Genomic DNA, 22,271 nt, shown 5'->3' with positions numbered 1-22,271 from the left:
TCCTAAGCTTCAGCTGGATTTTTTCTCTGAACTTTATGAAATACTCACTCTTGTCTGTGGCATGTCTACTGCTGTCATTTTACTTAGTGACCTTAATATTCATGTGGATTCTGACTGTCCATCTGCTTGTGAGCTATGTTCAGTAATAGATTGTTTCAGTTTTGTGCAGCATGTTGGTTTTTCAACCCATGCAAAGGGCCATATGCTGAATCTTGTATGTGCCACTGGTCTGCAGAATGTCTGTACATTCGGTACTGTTATTGGCATCTCCGATCACAAGCTGATTGAATTTAGCTTCACTTATCCCCTCCCTAAAATAAGTTTAAAATCAAAAATAACCTATCGTAATATCAAGAACATTCAGAGAACATCAGTTATCCTTCTCTATGTCTGTAGGTGCTTCCTGTCTCCATGAAGTTTCTGGGTTGTCTTGCCCTATACAGATTTTATCTCTATATAATTCCACATTGTCACAAATTTTGGATCTTTATGCACCTATTAAATCCTTGGCTGTTCCTACTACCCGGTCATTTCCATGGTTTATAGCAGAATTGCGTACCATGAAACAATCTGGTCGCCGCTTGGAAAGGCTCTGGAAGAAGACTGGCTTGGCTGTTCATGCCCTGGCTTACACCGAACACCTGAAGGAATACAGATGTGCCTTATCGGTGGCACGTTCAAAGTACTATTCCACTCTTATTGACTTTGGTACTTGTCGCCCTAGATCTCTTTTTAATACAGTCAACAGACTTTGTCAACCTGCTGTTAAAAATCCTTATTTCTCTGTTGAGCACTGTAATCTATTTTTGGACTATTTTCAGTCAAAAATTATGACCATATATCAAATTTTCTCTACTACCCATTCCTCATCTCTGTCAACTGATTATACTTCTAAATCTACAGTTTATTTATCTAAATTTAACCCCACTACACCCACTTATATTGTTGAAGTAATATCTAAATTAAATTAATCTACCTGCTACCTAGATCCTGCCCCTACTTTACTGATTAAGGCTTGCACTGACAAACTTTCTGCCCCCATTTCACACTTTATCAACTGTAGTTTCCGTACCTGTGTTGTTCCAAGTGATTTAAAAACTGCTGCTGTAACCCCTGTTTTAAAAAAAACCTGGCTCAGATCCCTTACAGCTAAAATTTTATCACCGAATTTCTAATCTTCCATTTATGACTAAGATCTTAGAAAAGGTTGTTGCTGCTCAGCTCCATGATTATTTAAATTTGCATAACCTGCTTGAGCCTTTTCAATCTGAATTCAGAGCCCTACATAGCACTGAAACTGCTTTAATTAAGGTAGCCAATGACTTACTTATAACCACAGATTCTGGGATGGCCGCTATTCTAGTTCTGTTTGACTTGAGCGCAGCATTTGATACAGTTAACCATAACATTTTACTGTCCCGACTTTCAGCTATTGATATCTCTGGTGCTGCTCTTTCTTGGTTCACATCATACCTCAGTGATGCCAGTATTACGTCTTCATAAGGGAATACAAATCTGCCACTACTTCATTCAAACAAGGTATCCCTCAAGGGTCAGTTCTCGGTCCAATCCTCTTTAACATCTATATGCTCCCATTAGGTGAGATTATTCGTTGGTATGGTCTGAGCTTCCACTGCTATGCCAATGACACACAACTTTATGCAAGCGTTGATGCAACTGCAATATCTTCACCTGTTGCACTGACTGACTGCATTCAGGAAATCAATCATTGGATGACACATAATTTTTTACAACTCAATCCTGATAAAACAGAAATCTTATTAGTTGGTACCAAATCTGTCCTCTCTACCCTTTGTGGGCTAAAAATTGACATTGATGGGATCCTGGTTCAACCCTCAGCATCAGTCCGTAATTTGGGTGTCATCTTTGATCAGCTTCTTACTTTTCAATCACACATTAGCTCAATAGTACATACAGCCTTTTTTCATCTTTGCAACATTTCTCATCTGCATTCTTTCCTCAGTTTGAAAGATATTGAGACACTCATTCACGCTTTCATAACTACCCGTTTGGATTATTGCAATGCTTTGTTTTATGGCCTCCCGACTAAATATATCAATAGATTACAATATGTTCAGAATTCTGCTGCTCGTTTACTTACACACACTAAAAAAATCTGCTCACATCACTCCTGTACTCTATGATTTACATTGGTTACCAGTTTCTTCAAGAATCAAATATAAAATTATTCTTCTCACCTTTAAAGCCCTTCATGGGTTAACCCCTCATTATCTGTCGGAGCTGCTGCTTCCTTACACTCCTGCCCGTGCATTACGATCATTGGACGCTAAGTTACTCACTGTACCTAAATACAGGTTAATAACTATGAGTGGCAGAGCTTTTAGAGTGATAGACCCTAAAATCTGGAATTCTCTTCATCTCAGCCTTCGTGAGGAAAAAATCTATTATTAATTTCAAACTTCTGTTAAAAACACATCTTTTTCAATAAGTATTATTCTTTTTCGTGTATGTAATTTCTACTGTCTTGTGTATTGAATTGTAAAGTGCCCTTGAGTGTATGAAAGGCGCTACATAAATAAAACTTATTATTATTATTATTAAAAGGAGGCTCAACTAAGTATTGATGTAATATCTCTGTTGGGGTGCCCAAATTTATATACCGGTCTAATTTTGTTATGATGCATTTTGCATATTTTCTGTTAATCCAATAAACTTAATGTCACTGCTGAAATACTACTGTTTCCATAAGGCATGTCATATATTAAAAGGAAGTTGCTACTTTGAAAGCTCAGCCAATGATAAACAAAAATCCAAAGAATTAAGAAGGGTTCCCAAACTTTTTCATATGACTGTACTTTACCTTGCACAGTTAAATCCAATCTAACATGTAAATTGTTTATAAATTTACGAAGTGAAATAATGATTGTACGTGACAATAAATGTGAGCAAGGGACGTACAAGAATATATTAACATAAATATTAAGGGTACCATCTGAATGCCTTAAGATTGTGATTCAGGAACACATGAAAGATGATTTATAAATACGGAAATTGGCAAAAAAGAAATCGTAGTTAAAACTCAAGTTGATCTCTGACCATCTCAACTATAAACAGGAATAAATTAATAAAATTCTCATAGAACAAGACATCTTTCAACAGTTTTATGCCCATTAACACTGAGTTTTATAATGAAATTGGGTTTGTATTTATGTCTGAAACAGCAAACTGCTTATGCTTTTAAGAAATAGTGTTGTAGGTTGCGATTTTTTTCTTTTTTTTACTTGACTAAAAATCTGTTTATCTTTAGTCTTGTAGCATTTCACATGTTGCTCATTTTATAACCTAACCAGCACTTTAGTTCTGAAGTGAAGATACACTCAACAAATTCAGTAATACACTGTCATCATAAGATTAATTATTTCTTTTAACACTATTTTACACATGTTCAGGATACAAATTCATATATCATGACTGTATTATTATGTTTATAAACTTTCTGCCAAATATGATTGTCTAGTTTTGAGAATTAAAAAAATGTTGTAGTTGTACAAGAATGAACTTGAAGTCCCTGTCCTTTTAATATGGACAGCTACATTTTCTGTAAGCACATGTAAAGTCTTCCAGCTGGAATCGTAAGCAGCCTGTCACACTGTTCGCTTATAAAGATACAGAATTTAATTTTAATCTATGTGAAAACAGATTAACTTGATTTACACATTTTATATATTCTGAAAAATGTACAGTCTATCTATTTATAACTTGTAAAAAACTGTTATGAGGATAAAGAGAACAAGAACCTAATTTAACTCTATAAACCATTTACTGTATTTCCCAAATAAATCATTATAATATTTTTGAATAAAAAACTACATTTTTTCCATCTTTCTGCGGTACAACACTCATGTACTATCCAGGCCTTTCTGTACCTATTAGCTACACATCTCTGTTTAATCCCTTTTAGCCCAATTTGCACTTCTTACTTTAATTTACCTTCCATTGATTTCACTCTCTTCGCGTACAATATGAACTTTCTAATCTACATGGATTTTTAGGGCCTGTTATTCTTTTGCCTGTTGTTTTGATGAAGACATATTGTAGTAATGTAAGCAATGAAGTCCTAAATGGCCGACAAATACAAAAAGTCTCCTTTTTACAGCTCCTTGATATATTAAAGCAGACATACAAAACTTCAGTCAGCTGGGTTTTCAGCAATGCTTAGTGGTTTTCATTCAGATGTGGAGTTCAGCACTTTCAATGATATGTTTTATAACCTTAATTACTGCATGGTTTATGGATGTACAATTTTTTTAGTATTTATACATTTTACAGTTATATAGTCTTAAATTTAAGAGCATAAGCAGCACAGTCAAATACATAGCAATAGTAATATCGTTTAACTTAATAAAAGGCATCATAATACTGAAAGAATGGATTTATGTACAGTAACTTAGTCTACAACAATACTCAATAAAGGACTAGCAGATTGTTGATTCTAGTTTAAAAGAAGCAGCTCTCACTTACCCATGATCATAATTATAATAATCCTGGGTGTAATAGTCCTGGCCTGGATCTATGCCTGATTCCATTGAGAGCTCCTACGTGAACAAAAACAAATGTTCAAATGCTTTTTTATTTTTAAAGTAAGACTACATACATTTATTATTGTTAACGGGAAAAGAGGCAATGTCTGTGTAAATGGAATAAAGAATGTGCATGTACCTCTGGTCTTAGAAGGGCTGGCCTCAGCAATTGCTGTTGCTGCCAATGATTAGCAGAGAGAAAGAAAGAAGTGAAACCAGACAGAAAATATCTCAAGAGGTATTAATCATTTAATAAAGGAACAGGCCCCTTTTGCTCTCATGTCTAGTCTGTCCTAAAGGATTAAAGTCAGACTTCCAGTTGACAGTGCTGTAAGGCCTTTATCAGTGTTTAAAGTAATTGGTCATCTATTCAGTAAAGGACAGATGGTCCATCAATAAGTTAAATGTCAGCAAAGGTAAGGAAAGTGTATCATATAAGAATATAACAATGCTGAAGACAAAGAGAGTAACTAGCTCTTAGAATATGCAGTCTGAAGGATTCTGCAAAATGTAATTAGTAAAAAGACAAATATTCTGAATATTTCAGATAAACAATAATAAAAAAAAAAGAGTCTACCTCTTGTCGTCCATATCTTTGCCTGTAAGAAAGAAGAATAAATGAAAGATTCATCATTGATTTTATCTCCAGAAATATATTTAGGACAAATAATTACATCATATCTAGAGCTATAAAATTAAAACTGTTGCTGGAAGCTTATTACCTTGTGATAATGTGTCCTTCCGAAATGCATGCAGGCTTAGTGAGTATATACTGCGTTTCTTCTTGCCATGGCATACCAAAAAAATTAGACATTCAATTTGCATTTAAGCCTGAATCTTCTTTATAAAATAAATTACTGTCATATCCATATTCTTTCAACCACTTTCTAAACTCATTTTTGTAATCTATCAAGTGAATGCCCGCAATTAATGATGGAAAGAAAGTAGATCTTTGGGATGGAAGGAAATGCTATATAGATAAAAACCTGCACATTCCCTTTTAAGACTGATTCTTCATAGAAATGTCAAAGGCATGGTCTCTCGGAGGTAGGCGAGAAAACTACTTTAACATTACGTTAAGATTAAATAAGTTGAATGATAGCAAGCTGGGGAAAACATTTAATTACATTAGTGAAAAAATAAAAGACAAGAGATGAGCATCTCCTTTAATCTCTAATGTCGCAAGGTATAATGGCTTTGAATTAAAATTCAACACATGCCACTGATTATCACAGGCAAATTACTGCAATTGTGCTTTGATGTGCTAGTAATGAGGAATTAAAATGAAGATTTATCACTATACAATGATTTGTAACTTTGGGAAGACTTTTAGAAATTCATTTTATATCCCAATCTAACATCTTCTTCCCTATTTGTATAGGTAAAGCATCATGCTGTAGAGTCCTGAGCAACATAAACCTGGACATGACAACACTGCAGGCTGGAAATGAGGAAAAACACACACACACACACACACACACACACACACACACACGCACACACACACATATATACACACAACAACATGGGTTGTGCTGTTAATTTTCTAAATATAGAATGAAAAAATGTTGCCCCATTCTAGCAATTTGTTAAGCAAATAAGTGTTATATCGGTCCATATTTGGATAATTTGCTAATACTTTACACAAACAACTTTAAAAGTCTGTCATATAAAGTACACATCAAAATATATTGTAAACATCAAATCGATGTTATCATAAATGTTAAAACACAGAATTATTTAGTAGCAATAATTTCAAACATTTTTATATATATAAAAGACAAGTATCCTTTCTTATCAAGTTAAACAATATGAACAGTTCACGACTTTTAGATCCTGAAGCTAAGCAACAGTCATTAATATGCTATCAGAATATCTAGAACGAAAAAAAACCCAAGAAAATAAAAACTATTTGTTGGAAATAGTCAAACTCTCTATATATACACCATATGAAGAATATAAAATATTACAAGAAACCAGTTCATCCAAATAAACAGGTATCGTAAGAGAACTCACCATTGTATTTAAATCATATGGAACATCTCATTAATAACAGTGGTGTGAAAGTGGATGGAGTAACTAGTTTTGAATAAAATTGTAAAATGAAGTATAAGGCAATTGCTTAAAAAACAGTTAACTTTGCTTGACTTATTATTTGCGGCAATCTTTCTGTCTTGGTTTTCAATATGATTGTTTTCAGATGAATCCATGCTTATTATAAAAATGCTTCTGCTGTGGCACATGAATGACTAAAGGTGAAGCACAATGCAGGCTGTCATTCTAGCATGTGTAGTCTTTCTGATTGTAATGCTTTAGAATGCTATGCAAAACCCCCTTGGTTAAAGTTATTTTCCTCTTGATGTGTGTCACCACACCATTCATTAGCAATGTAGTGAGATTAAATACCTGCTTATTGGGTCAATGGTTACTAAATTAAGCAAAACCTGCTGATATTTTATGTTGTTTTGTAGCAATCAGCACCATGATTGATTAGGTAACTAATCAGCACTACTGCTTCAGCCTGCTGGAGAATTTTTGTTAATTAAATACTGACATCCAGTTTAAAAACTTCTTTGATGGAAGAACATGAAAAAAACATTAATATGGAATGAAAGTAAAAACAATAGAAAAATGCATGATTTGTACTTTAAATACTGTAAGTAATAGAGGAGTTTATTGGGACATGACTGAAACCCCATGAAACATTTCTGTTTAAAATACTATATTGAAATAAGGCCCAGCATCCTTTGTGATTTAGTTTCAAAATGGTTAATATTGGCAACAGTATGTATAATATAAAATGAAATATTTATTTTAGGCATAGTTGCTTTACTGCACAACAAACTGAACAACATGGAGATTCATAACATACAGTATGATCACAGATTTACCTGACAGACAATGTCTTTCTAGGTTTTGGGGCAATGAGGTCACAATGACAGTACACAGATTTGAGATAAAAAGATAATTATGAAGCAAATGTACAGAATGTCATCTTTTATTTCTAGATATTTCTGCACATTAATACAGTATGTGCTTTATCACTTAAAAATATCCCTTTTGTTTGGTTCCATTCCATATTTTAATTGACTATAAATAGTGTTCTGAATCAAATCAACTTAAAACAAATGAAAGTACTGTACTGTAGAACTTGCATAGTTTTAAATATATTAACTGCTGCAAGTCTGGGACCCTTTGATAGTCCCAATCTTTCTTGTTCCTTATACAGACTTCGCTGTATAAATACTTGTGGAAGGCATTATATTTAAAGTGTAGTAATTTTTTTATCATTTAAATTTTTTGATTTACTTAAAAATTATCTAACTTAAAATGTGTAAAGCTTTATTGGTACTAAACAGCTTTAATTAAAACAAATGATACAACTTAATAATAAATGTGACAAACAATTAAAGGACATGTACTTTGTTGTTCCACTTTAACATACCAATTTATGAGTAGCAGTCCTAAAAGACAACAAGGTAAAACATAACTTTCTCAGGGCAGGGTAGTTACTGAGCTTTTCAGTAATAAGTTTATATCATTAAATTTTAATCTTGTTTAACAGGCAGAAGGAAGATACTGTTGGAGTCAAAGAAACGGGATGATTAAAGTCTCTTTAGCAGCCTACTAGTTAAGAACCACTGAATCACAGATTATACAATAATCACGGGAAGCTTTCTAAGAATTTATATATTTAAATGAATATAGAATAGATAAGGTCATAGGAAAAAGAAAAAAAATATGAAATGGAACAACAAAGACACACCATCAAAGCAACCATCAGACACTTACCATATAGGAATTACACTGGAATTTTTACAGGAAGACTGCATTATAGTAATATAACTCTATGTGTGCTGACTTATTTTTAATGTGTATGATTGTTCATTTTCAACACATTCTTATACTTCTAATAAACATGACATCAGATATTTCACTATTTCTAACTATTTTAAGACATTTAATTAAGTGTACATTTATTATACCATGATACTGAGAAAATTACTTTCTGCATTTTATTTCAGATATTTTCTGTTTCATGTAAAGCATTGAACAAATAAAATTAAAATATGCTAATCAAATATGTTTGGTAGTCAATTTACACTGTTCAGTTGACATATAAATAATATAAAAGATGTATTTTTAAGAAAATTAAATAAAGATATCATGAAAGCTATAAAATTATGTGAAATAAGAAAATTAAAATATGCAAAAAATATTTACAAACAGTCACAGAAATAACATAAAAAGACAATGAAAAACAGATAAAAAGAAAAATTACAAGACAGTGGACTGTGATGGAAAATGTTTTTCCAGTTCTTCTACAATACAGTTAAAGTTGTCATTTTGCTTATTTGAATCATCTGAAGTTTCTGCATTTTGCACCTCAGGTTCTATACACACTTTCGACCTAGGAACATTTTTTGGTACTTTGTGATTTTTGTCTATTTGACTATACATGTTGGCCACCGACTTTTCAATATCTGCTAAGTTTTGTATATTCTTCAGAATCCCCTTTAACTCTTTTTTGGCGCCTGTTGGCTGAGGAAGTGCAACAAGAGGTGGGGGATTTCTTTTACTGAGTGATGGTGGCAGAGGGGATGAAGAAAGCATGGGGAATGACATGGTAGGTTGTTGAGGAAGAGAATTTTTAACTGAAGTAGATGAAGATATTGGTGGCAGTGGTGGAGGAGGAGGTGGTGTCTGAGGACAGAGAAGAAGAAGAGGAGGAGGAGGAGGAAGAGGAGGAGGAGGAGGTGGTGGGGGTACATTAGGTGGTTCTGGAATGAGTTGCGCCTTTACTATGCTAGGTTCCAGTGGCAGATAAGTTGGAGTAAAAGAACTCATTTTCCTTAAGAGAGGAGGAGTAGGCTTATGACTTGGAGGTGGTGACCCATCAGAATGAGTTATGACAATTGAGGGAGTAAGGGGCAAACCTTGACCAGCAGTTTGAAAATCAGGAAAGATAGTGGAGGAGAAGATGTGCTGCTGACCCATGGCAGTCGGATTGCTATTTGGATTTAAACCAACCAGTGTTCCCTGTATTTCGATGGAGGAAAGATTTGGTGGCTGAGGTGGCTGCTGAGCTTTTGAATCACGTGTTCTGTGTTGTTTCATTTCTTGTAAGGCTTGCTGCTCAAATTGCCTCGCCTGCTCTTTAACTGTCAGTTTAGTCCTACTGTCCTTGCAGGCTGGACTAATTGTCATCCCATGATCAAAAGTTTTTTCTTGTTCAGTTTTGATTAGCTCAAGTTCCCATTGGACTGGATCCATAACAACTTGTCTGTTTAAAGCATCATACACATTTTTTCTGTTTATCCGGGATGGCAGAGTCCATGCATGGCGAGATTCAATAGAAGGGAATTTTAGAAGTGATTCTTTCAAACCTCTGGGGTGTCTAATCTGAAGAGCTTTCCTCTTGCGAGGTGTCCCAGGACCACCAGGACTGCTGACAATGCCTTCAACATACAATGGATTTTTGGTGGTTAATGGATTTTCATCTGATAAAAATGTAATGTTGCTGGAAGACTTTGGAAGATTGTTGTGGAGAGATCCATTGGTGGTGGATTGCTTGTGGGCTACAATAGCACGTGCAGCAAATGTGCTTATGAGTCTTTGTCGGTCTCCTTCTTCTAATACAGACTTTTTTCCCCTGCTTTGTTGAAAATGGTAGAGAAGAAAAAGACTTGAAAGAAAAGAAGATAATGAGGTATAAGGAAAGATGCAGGGAAACAGAGAAAACCTTGTGCTCTCGATTTTATTTTTTGAAAGAAACAGTTCAGTCTTATAGCTAATCCTTTTTAAATATGTATTTCTGGTGTTTTTTTGGTTTTAAAATTTGGAAACAGATTAAGATTTAATATGCTAATCAGGTCACTAAATACGTGAAACAAGAATAAATTTTTTTTTTCACACTGTATCATTTGGCTAATAACAGTAGAAGTATAATGTTAATGAGCACTAATGTTCATTATCAGGTTGTTTTACCTTAATAATCTAGAATTTCAAGATAAAATTGGTATCGTAAGTCATTCATTACTAGTACTACATGGTGTGCAGGTCATCAGCCTTTGTTGAGAGGCAATCAAATAATGTCCTGTCACTAACAAGATTTATCTTATTTCGGCAAGTGAAATACCTTCAATTTACTTTATTTTGAAATGGCAGACAAGCTACACTGAATTTAAAAATCTGTATATGCCTACATATGCACTGGACATTTTTAGTCCTTTTAGCAGAAAAAACAGAATCACACTGTAAATTGCAATAGATGTCACTGTATGGGAGCTGAACTCAGCCTCTTTTCCACTAAAAAAATGTGTTTTAGTAATGATTAATATAATTAAAGTAGCTATAAAGGTTCTCAGACTGTTGGAAGACAACCTTCTAATGCTAATATCAGCCATTTCACTCTTTGCAATATGCAATCAAAAATATAACTTGTTATTGCACTTCTATAAATTGTGTTTTGATTGTCCTTGCCAGTGAACTTGCATCTCATCCATGGCTGGTTCCTGTCTTACAACTGATGCTACAGCTCAAGGAACCTGGATTAATTTCTGAATCGGTCACTGTTTAATGGTTTCCTTATGTTAGCTCGTAGCTAATGTAGTTTGGTATGAATAAGCATGAGTGTGCACGAGTCTGCCCTAAGACAGATTGGCATACCCATGAGTTTTGCTTCTTGTTTTAGCTCCATGCTGCCAGCATAGACCATAGGCCAGCATAGACTAAATAATCCAAATTTTTATTATTTATGATACATATATGTTTTCACAACAATGCAAATATGAGTAATTATTTAGTTATGATTGCTATGAAAGCTAAACTGAATGTGTGTTTCAATTAAAAAGTAACTTTTTAAATTACTTTGTAAATTACCAAAAAACAAACATCAGGAGTGTAATTGATCTAATTTTCAATTCTGGTAATATAAGATGTATAGTGAGTATAAGGAAGCCAGTAAAGTATTATATAATAAAAGTACTTGTCTAGTACAATTGAGCACAGAGGTAGAAGGAAGTGATGAACTGACAAACCTAAAAAATCTGATGCTATGAAATTTTTTGTGTGTTCTATGAAAAATTAAAGTTCATAGAACATGTATAGTTGTTTTGAAACATAACTGCACATGCTAAGCATATGAAAATGCTGCTTTAATAAATTGCATAAAATGAACAAGTTAAGAGCATAATGACTTTACTGCTCTTATAAAGCATAGCATCAGTAAAACAGTTTTTTCTTGTATAACTAAAAAACAACACTAACATTTTTATGGGAAAGGTTTACTTACTGATGCCTGAATCCAGTAATGGGAACAGAATGGAAATGACAGGAAACAGATAATGGTAAGCAAGTGAAGGTAAAAAAACACAAAGAAAGAAAGAAAAGAACAGACAGATGCATTAAAAGGATACTATCAGTAATCTCAGTCTTTATACGTGGCTTGGGTTTTGTATATAGGAGGAAAGAAGAATAATACATTTCAAATACAGCTTGTAAGTCAGGTAGTGTTCTTTGAATCAAAATAGGCATATTAGTGTTGGAATGTAAAACAGAATTCAAGTGATACCAGTAAGTTACCTTGATAAGAAATAGTTCTTCATGAGCACGGAAGCAGGGCATCGGCAAAGGCTGAATGATTTTACTCCAGCCTATAAACATGATGGTTATCTTTATGTAGTCAATTCCCAAGGTACATAAAGTATCAGACACTAATACCAAAGTGCGTGACAAAATGAAATTTTAACATGAAAAAGAAAATGTTAAACTTCAAAACATAAAGCAGAGGAAAATATGGATATTTGTGATAAGACTTTCTCAGAGGGTCTTTAAGGTCATATTTAGAGGAAAAATAATTGTATATAGCAAGAGAATAAGATTTAGTCTGTACACGTACAAATCCAAGTGTTTAACGTTGTTTTTGTGCTACTACTGAAACTCCAACATTTCAAGCTTTCATCAATAAAACCTTTACCACAATGTGGAACTGTTATTTTAAAGCTGCTGCAATGCTCGGCACCAGGGCAGTATACATATCAGTAGTATTATAAATTACTGTAAAATGTTTGCTATTGCACAGGACTTTTTCCAAACACCTGCCTAAATGATCTGAGAATTATGTAGTATTTTAAAATTTCTAGTATTCTGTACAGGTATACGTGACATCTTTCACTTTGTAGTTCAAAACCCTTCTCTGCATAGCTAACATCTGTTTTGTTCAAGACTGAATTTATAGAGAACACTTAACAAGAGTGTGGGAGTAAGAGAGTGTGTGCATGACTGGCATTTGTGATGGATGGGCGCCATGTCCAAGGTTGGTTTCCTATCTTGTAACTCAATACTTCTAGGATAGTCTCCAGCCTCAAAATTTAACTTTGGTTTTTTTTTGTAGGTATAAACATTTTTTTAAAATACTGTATAAAATCTTGAAGGCCTCTATGTTAACTTGTTACCAAAAATGAAAATACAATTAACGCCAACTTCAAATTAGCAAGCCTGCTGTATTATTTCTGGTGTTAATTGTATCACTTTAGCCCCATATAATTGTCTTAAATGAATAAACATAATCCACTTTAAAGCTGTGAATAAAATTACTTGATAAAAGTGCATGATTTAAAGAGGTAGCTATTTTGTGTACTTACATTGTACTGTCCCCAAGCTCTTCATATAAATTATTAGAGGCAGTGCCAGCTGATTTTCCTGCTGGGAGTGCCATCTGTATTCTTGCAGTCTTTGCACACTCCGCTTGTCGTCTGTTAAAGTATTGGAAGGAAGACATATGAATGCTCGTACAGTATATTAATTTTTAAACTATAGATTTGATTACCTTTAGTCTTATACTAAGGTTAAACAATGTTTGGTTTCTCTGTAATTTGGTAGAAGACAAGGCAACTTAGACAATTATGTACACATACTATATACAAATATTTAGAAAACAGAGATGGTATATTCATTTTAATGCAGAATAACTAATGTTCAGTATTTTTAATAGAATCTAAATCATCTAATTATAAATAGAGAGGTCTTAAAATGTGCCACTGTATCAGAAACGTTTACCTCTGCTCATGGAAGTAACACCAAAGTGCACATGCAAAAAACTTCCAGGGTCTTAGACACACTACAGGGGGATGTTGGTTGAACAGGTTCTAAAAGGAATTTGTTTAATAATGCCAATATACTTTAACTGTTGAAAGTTTTCCATGGGGAAAAAGTTTTTCACATTATTTACACATGAATGCTTTCATCTGGACATTCATTTTATTAAATATGTTTGATCATTTGTAAAATTAAACTAATTTTGACAAATAGTAAGTGGTTATTTGTAATCTGCTGGGTTTCCAAAATAAATATCATATTTCCTTTATTTATATAATTACACAAAATCTGCTCTCATATATTATTTATACTTTCATATTTATTGCTGTTGTATTCTAACAAGATAAAGTTAATATATATGTAGTTGAAGTGGAAACCATGGCAATCTTTAAGAAGAATCTGGATGAGATATTGGGACAGCTTAGCTATTAGCTAAACAAACAAGCTTGATGGACTAAATGGTTGCCTCTCATGTGTCAAATGTCTTATGTTTCTGTATTAGCTCTACTTTTATTCTGGCCATCAGGGTAATTTTTTTTCTTGTGATCACATTTTTATTGAAGTTTAAAAATAAAATGTGTAGGAATCACAGAAATTAATGTTCAGTAATACATCTCAAACTGTCAACATTGCAAAGTAAAAAGAAACAATAACAATAAGAACAGGATCCCACCCAGAAGTGCCAACCTCAAACACTCAAATCACCCACCCTTATGTTAGACCTGAACAACTGAAATGGAAAGTATATACTAAAGTTCAACATTGCTGGGTCAAATCAGGCAGAGAGAAGTGCAACCCAAACAGCTAGACCCAGAGACAAGAAGACTAAAAAGGAGAGTGGCAGTGCCATGCATGGGATATGCAACCCTAAATTAACTGCTCCATAAACCATCATCATCAGTACCTCTGAAAATATTAATTTGGTTGGGCTAATTAATTTGCTTCAGGCTTTGAATATTATTTTAGGTATGATATTTTTTAAGATTAAAAAAAAATAAAAAGAGGTTACTATTTTACATGTAGAGTGTCCTGATATTTTTAGGTCTGTTTTTTTTTTTTTTTTTTTTTAAATCATTAGTACCAAGTGAAGATGTGAGAAGACATATCAGGTGAGTCACACTTCATCTTATTAGGGATACACTACAAAGTTTAGAATTGGACAGGCTAATTAGGTACTTTGATATTTATGATGTTTTGTTTTGTACAGGTCAGACATACATAAATACAGTATAAACTATATGTACACCCACTTATACTGAGCAAATACAGGCATAAAAATAATAAAGCAACTTCAATTTTATCATCTAATATAGAAACATTAGTATTATCAACTAATGTCAGTTGCACATTTTAGTCAATCTAAAAAGTTTATAAGCAGCACATGATATTGTTGTAGCTATTTTATAATATTCTCACTACAATAATTAAAAAATGCTTGCATTTATATTATTTTATAAAACCAGGAATAACATTTTTTTCTCCACACAAAAGAAACTAAACTACACACAAACTCTGACATGTACAGAAATTAAATTTCAATGCGCTAGATTATATAAGAGGTGAGGTTATCATTGATGTTTTAAGTTAATTTCCTCCTGTGAGATCAGCTACTATGGTTTTGAAGAGCAACTGAACACAACAAGAAGCAGCTTTAATTAAATATCAATACAGGGGGCATGAGCCTGAAGTCACCAGTAAATCGTGTCTGGTAAACATAACATAGCTTTACTTACACCATATTTTTCAAAATGTAATTCAAGACTGTTTTGCATTTGTATGTATAAAAATAACTATAGTTATCTAACATAAATGTTAGGAAAATAAATAACCTGAGCTGTGGGATTACATTATTGTCAACTGTGTACCTTTCATAATTTGTATTTAATAGAGCCTTCTTGAGAAACACAATAAAAATAGAAAACTAAATACTTACTCTTTAAACCTGACAAGTTGAAGGGCAGAAAAAAAAGGAAAAAAAATATGATTAGGCAGAATAAATGCATTATGATCTGTTTCCACATATCATTTAACTCCTACATTTTATAACAGACAGTGTGCAATGTGAAAAAGACTTCACCCCAAAACAAATCTAAAAGACACAACATAAGGTAGATTCAAATTAACTTATTAGTTAAGAACTGATGCTTTAAAAGTTTAAACCTGGTGAAGACTATAACAGGAATGTAACAATTTAATAATCACCATCAAAAGTTTGTCAAATTTATAAAATGTATATGTGAGTTTTGCATTTAACAACAACAGAACATCCATGTTTTAGGAAAAATGAGCATAAGTATAGGAAAAGTTCTGTGAAAGGGTCAAACACTTTGACTTTGAATTTTACAATGATGTCTGTACCTGTGTGTGTCTCAGGATGCCAGTCCATGGACATAATGATTTAGACATGAATTACTCAACCCAAAAGGAATATAATTCAGTTATTGGCATTGTAAAATGATAGGTGCCTTATCTGTTTCAACAATATACAGTACGTACAATACAATTTGCTCTCTTCGGCTAACTACATATGAATGTACAGTGGATTCAGATAGTATTCACACCCCTTCACTTTCTGTGCACTTAATTGTGTTGTAGATTTAATTCTAAATGGATAAATTTGCCATTTTTGACCATCAATCTTCACTTAACTCATAATTACAAAGTTAAAACATAAAAGGCTGGCACATTTATCAAAACTCATAAACTGGAAAGTCTTTAAAGTTTTATGTTGAACAACATGGCTGAGTAGTGGCTGAATTCATATTCAGTATTTTCAATTATTTTTATGAAAAATTGACATTGTTTGCTCTGGATGAAACAGTTAAGTTCTTACAGTTTTTTCTCATAAATAAACATTGTCACAGCAATTAAAGGCTTACATACCGTAAAACAGAAATATAAAAGGTCACCATTTTTCAGGTTACTTACTGAATAAGAGTGATTTCTGTCCAAATATGCAATAACATTCATAAACCTGCTTAATCTATTTCAGGGTGCTGAAGATCAGGCAATCTAACCTGATGAAAGTTCATTTATTCAAAACAGCCATGTTCTGAATTGATAGAAGTATATTTGATAGACATATCAAGTCAAGTCAAATTGAGGAGCATGCACTGGTACAGTGCATTGCTGCACCCACGACACAATGAAACAACTCGGGATCCTGGTTTGCAACCCCCCAGGCAGACACGCAGTCCAGTCCCACCCTCCGGAAATGACCTTCTATCTGCCGCAGCCAGGTGTTACGTGGGCGACCCCTTGGCCTGGTCCAGCCACTCGGGTCCCCAACAATGACGATCTTATGAGCTGGATCACCCTCTGGGAAACGCACCACATGGCCGTAGTGCCGTAACTGACGCTCCCTCACAATGCAGGTAATGTGCCTCATTCGGGACTCAATGAGTATTCGACACAAAGTCGAACCAACGTTACCCAAGGATTTTCCAGAGAGACACAGTACCAAAGGAGTCCAGTCTTCGTCTCAGGTCACTGGATAGTGTCCATGTCTCGCAACCATATAGCAAGACAGGAAGCATCAGGACTCTAAAGACTTGGACCTTCGTCCTTTTGCATAGATATCGGGAGCACCACACACCCCTTTCCAGCGACATCATGACCCCCATGCTCTCCCAATCTGTCTACTGACTTCATAGGAAGAGTCACCAGAGACATGAATGTCACTGCCAAGGTAGTAAACCTCTCAACAAGGTCAACACTCTCTCCGCAAACAGACACACTGCTGATGGCTGTGCCCAAGAAGTCATTAAAGGCCTGGATCTTGGTTTTTATCCAGGACACCTGCAAGCCCAGACTCCTCTCTCAGTCTCTCGAGCGACCCGATCAGAGCCTCCATTGACTCCGCAAAGATCACAGCATCATCAGCAAAGTCAAGATCCGTGAACTTTTCTTCACCAACAGATGCCCCACAGCCGCTGGACCCCATGACCTTGCCCAACACCCAGTCTATACAAGCATTGAACAGAGTAGGAGCAAGAACACACCCCTGACGAACCCCAGAATCAACTAGGAAAAAACACAGAGGTCCTGCCTCCACTCTGCACAGCACTCACAGTACCAGTGTACAGGCCGGCCATGATATCCAGCAACCTCAAGGGGATCCCGCGAATCCTCAGGATGCCCCACAGGGCAGCTCGATCAACTGAGTTCAACGCTTTTTTGAAAATCGACAAAGGCTGCAAAGAAACTGCCGATATTCGCGCCTGCACTCCATGAGAACCCTTAGTGCCAGGATGCGGTCGATGGTAGACTTCTTAGCCGTAAAACCTGACTGTTCTGGTTGCTGGTAGGTGAACAAGTGATCATGTATCCTATTGAGAATGACCCTAGCAAGGACCTTACCCGGCACTGCAGTGTTATCCCCCTGTTGTTGTTGCAATCCAGGCGATCACCCTTCCCTTTCCAGATAGGGATGACAAGTCCCGTTTTCCAGTCAGTTGGGATGCTGCCAGTCTTCCAAATGGAAGCAAAGATTGCTTGCAATGCCAGGAGGACAGCCTTACCACCAGCCTGGAGAAGTTCACCCCGGATACCACAGATCCCTGCAGCCTTTACCCTCAGTGAGATTGGGTGGTTCACAGCTAATTGGAGGATCAGACTCAAGAACCGTGGACCCAGAGATATCCAATATCCTAGCTGGAGGATCAGCTTTGAACAACTGCTCAAAGTAGCCAGCCCAGCGGGTCACAACTGCAGTGTCATCCGTAAGGACAGTTCCATCAGCTGCCCTGACTGCGACTCTCCGAGGAACAGATAGACATATAACCTCCACAAATTTTAATTTTTATTTCAAAGCTAGTCGTCATTATAATCAGAAATGTATATATAGTGTGGATTACATTATAGTTGTAATTGGATAACCTAAAATAGTATTTAAATTAGTTTTCTAGAGACAAAGCAGCTTGCTTACTGTCATTTCAGACTTCCCAAAGCAGACTGTAACATTTAAGTCCCATCTGTTGACCATGTATTAACTGTCACTATAGTTCCTTAAGTGTAGAAAAGGCTTTAATGCTGAGCCCTCAATGAAATGTCTTTGTTGGACTCTTTATCCTTCATGAGGAATGAGATACTTTAAACAAAATCATCAGTGAAGAGGCATTGTTTTATATACACATACACAACTTAATGTTAATTTCATGTTTATCTGCTGAAAAAAGTTAACTTTCAGGGATGCATTACTACAGAGATAGTAACAAACTGAAAAAGCAGATTTTGAATTAGGCACGGTAACAATTCCTTAAGCTACAAACAAGCAGACAGTAGGTAATTTAGTTTGGTCCTTGACACAATCACGCTTGATATCTACAGCTGTGTGAAATTTAGATTTGAGAAATCAGTCGGTAGGAATTAAACAATTATATAATTCATGGTGATACTCTAATTTAACTGAATGTTTGGATAGGTTATGTAATGTGGTGAATTATTATGTGTATTTAAAAAATCAATCCTAACCCCTGAAATTAACCATTTTAAACTTGATTCCTGTGCCTGAAGAAAATTTAACAGGTAATATGGTGAAGTATCCATTTGGGAGTACAGTATGTGGAAATCACTTTAAACTCACTTCCAGTTAACAAATAATTGGAGTACTGTATTGCGTAGAAAGTGAGTTTCCTGGATAAGGGAGCAAAATGGTACGTACATTGAAATTTAATATCTTTTCAGTATGTCACAATCAAGTATTCTTAAACAAACATACAGTGAATGGCCACATTATTAGTATCCCCTATGTAACAGTGAGCATTCATAATAGCCAGAATTCTTTGTATCATGGATAATATTGATTGGCGAAGTTCAACAAAGTGTTTTTCACAGTGAATGTGCTGTGCTTGCCTATGACCTCGTTCATTGAATATTTTCCTGGAAATTCACCATGCAGAACCCCATGGTGCTTTGTGAGGCCTATGTGACATTACAGAGGTATAGCAGAACTTTCATGCATACTGTAAGGTTGTTGACCAATCTCCTAACTTGCAGTATTTAAACTTGAAGGGTACATTAATTAACCATGATGAGAATATTATAAGTATTACCACCAGAAAATATATAACGCTGGTCCTTGTGTGCTAACTGAGTCTCTAGCACCACATGGTTAGTTTGCATGCATAATTAGCCATGTGCAACTACCAGACAAAGCAAGCCTTAAAGGAACCCTCCACACTCCTCACTTTAGAGTAAGGCCCTGTGAAATAATAATAATACTATTTACAAGCTATTTCTATCTTCTTAATTGAAGAAAGAAGTGCAAAGTATCTACAGAGATAGAGAAGACAGAAAAAAGATGTTCCAGCTGCACCATGAGCCATAGCTTCAAACATTGGAACAAGCTGGTCCCATGCTACTGTTTTATGGCAAAGTCAATGTGTACTAAAGACTGAAACTCTGTGAGTGCAATGATACTATAAATATATATACAGGCAGTCCCCGGGCTACGTATGAGATAGGGACTGTAGGTTTGTTCTTAAGTTGAATTTGTATGTAAGTCGGAACAGGTACATTATTTTAATAAATGCTATTGTTGACCAACTGTAAACAAGTGCTCTGCCAATGAATGATGGAGTTTCACCTCTCTCTGACCTTTTCATTATTTCTACTTTATTTTCCATGGTGATGTTTTTTTCTCTTCTTTACTGTATCACCAGCACTTGCATCAGATTTGTGTTTCAGAGACATTGTTGAAGGGTGAAGACAAAAGTTTAAGATGAGCTCTTCTGCACAGCACTATACACCATATCACAGCAGGAAGGCACCCCACGTCAGCACGTCTAGTGTACTGATGAGAGACAACTTCCTGCTATATACGTAACAGTACAAGCAGGCTTGCTATTGAGAATGAATGGGATCGGCGAGGGGCGGTTCACCACCTGCCCACCACACAGTCACCTCCACTTGCGTACAGTAGGCTGCCTGCAGTGTCCGCCCACCGAGAACGAACAGGGTGTGGCCAAAGCCGGGTAGTGAATCGCCCACCACCGCCCCCATTCAACAGGAAGCCACCCGCTGCTCCATTCACCTTCAATGGCCTCTGTTCAGTCACAACCGGGTCACTGCTTGCAGCATCACCAGCTGCCCACCGAGAACGAACGGGGTAGCCGTAAGAGGGACACTGCAAGGCTGTGTGGTGGGCAGTCAGTGAAATGCCCCATCAAGCCTCCGTCCTGCACACGAGTGGTAGCTGCGCCCCCAGTGACTATGGACCCTGGGTCACCGCTTGCCACACACCCAGCTGCCCACTGAGAATGAATGGGATGTGGTCCCCACCACCCCATTCATCAACCAGAGCCGCCTGAGGGACACTACACTGCAATGAGTAGCATTCCCAGGCCAAAGATGACGGAGCGGCAGTTACTGAGGAGCCTGCGTTGTGTTCCCCAGACAGATGAAGGAGCAGCTGCGGTCCTGTTTGTAAGTCGTATGTCTGTAACTTGGGGACTACCTGTATGTTTTCCTTATTGCTAATCTGTGGCCATTTGTTGTATTTTGTAAGTGGTTATCATTCCATCTGCTTTTTATTTTGTTCGAGGCACTGTGCTGCAGTGGTTAGCACTGCTGCTTTACAGTACAGATCAGTTGTTTGCCACAATAATCGGTCCAGCATAGTTGGCAGACACTTCCCTAGATATCTGGGACACTTAAAAGACCACTGAAAACTATCCTCCTTCTGTATTGACTTCAATGCGATTTGCAGAATTCGTAAGAGTTCCTGTGCATTTCTGAAATTTAACTGATCTCACGATGAAGTGAACTTTGCGGGGTTCTCTCACCACTAGTCATGGATGAATAATGGAAGATGAATTCAATGTTCATCAAAACATTCCTGGACTACTCTAGTCTTGGGGCACCCTGCTGAAAATGTGTGTTTGCAGACTGATATACTGTAGCCATGAAGATATATGTCTAATTAGAAACAATGTTTCAATATTCAGTGACAGCCATAGGTTGCTCTGGTTGCACCTATTCCACACAGTATTGAACTGCTACTACCATCAGCATGCATTGCTGATATCTGACAAATTAATCTACGGACTCATGGAGTTTTCAAAACATCCTGGTTTTCTCAACAACATGAATCAGCAGGAACCAGAGTTCATCAGTACTGGCGATGTTTTTCCTGCCCAAAGGTTTTCTTTTTTATATAAAAACCAAACAATCATCTATTAGTTTTTTTGCATTTTAGAGAATTTTGAAATTGTGTCAGCTATGACATTATACAGTAGTATAACAAATTGAGATTTCTGATATGCCTTTTTCAATTCTACACTATTATACTCTGTCTACACTGTTTGTTGACTGGAGCTCTGCAAAATTCACATGAGTGAATCATTGCTCTACTTCCTAACACAGGATTTCCATGTCTCTGTTTGCTCATTTTATTGTGATTTGTTGTGTACTTCTTTACTTCAGAAACCTGAATTTATTTCAGTTGGGAATGATATATTCAAATTTAACTCTTGTTGTTTTTGTTTTTCTTGGAGTTAATAATTTTTATCATTATATCATCACCATTTTTGAGATTCTGTTTTATTCATAGACTGTACCATTTTGTGTAGTCTTCTCATACTGTTACTGTTGTTAGGGCAGTTATTGGTC

At 35.7% G+C, this 22,271-nt stretch overlaps 1 protein-coding gene across 1 annotated transcript in view; it reads right to left on the bottom strand.

Annotated features, from left to right (window-relative positions):
- pcdh15b (protocadherin-related 15b) overlaps positions 1-22,271 on the bottom strand; it is a 718,592-nt gene that overhangs the window by 8,339 nt on the left and 687,982 nt on the right. Inside the window, exons 33-36 of the mRNA XM_051923141.1 lie at positions 13,208-13,318; positions 5,140-5,161; positions 4,702-4,740; positions 4,504-4,577 (exon numbers count right to left, since the gene is read on the bottom strand). Coding sequence (XP_051779101.1) covers positions 4,504-4,577; positions 4,702-4,740; positions 5,140-5,161; positions 13,208-13,318 — 246 coding nt within the window. The remainder of the gene's footprint in view (positions 1-4,503; positions 4,578-4,701; positions 4,741-5,139; positions 5,162-13,207; positions 13,319-22,271) is intronic.

The sequence above is a fragment of the Erpetoichthys calabaricus genome, chromosome 2, assembly GCF_900747795.2.
Source record: "Erpetoichthys calabaricus chromosome 2, fErpCal1.3, whole genome shotgun sequence".
NCBI lineage: Eukaryota > Metazoa > Chordata > Cladistia > Polypteriformes > Polypteridae > Erpetoichthys > Erpetoichthys calabaricus.
This window is presented reverse-complemented; position numbering and strand designations above follow the sequence as displayed.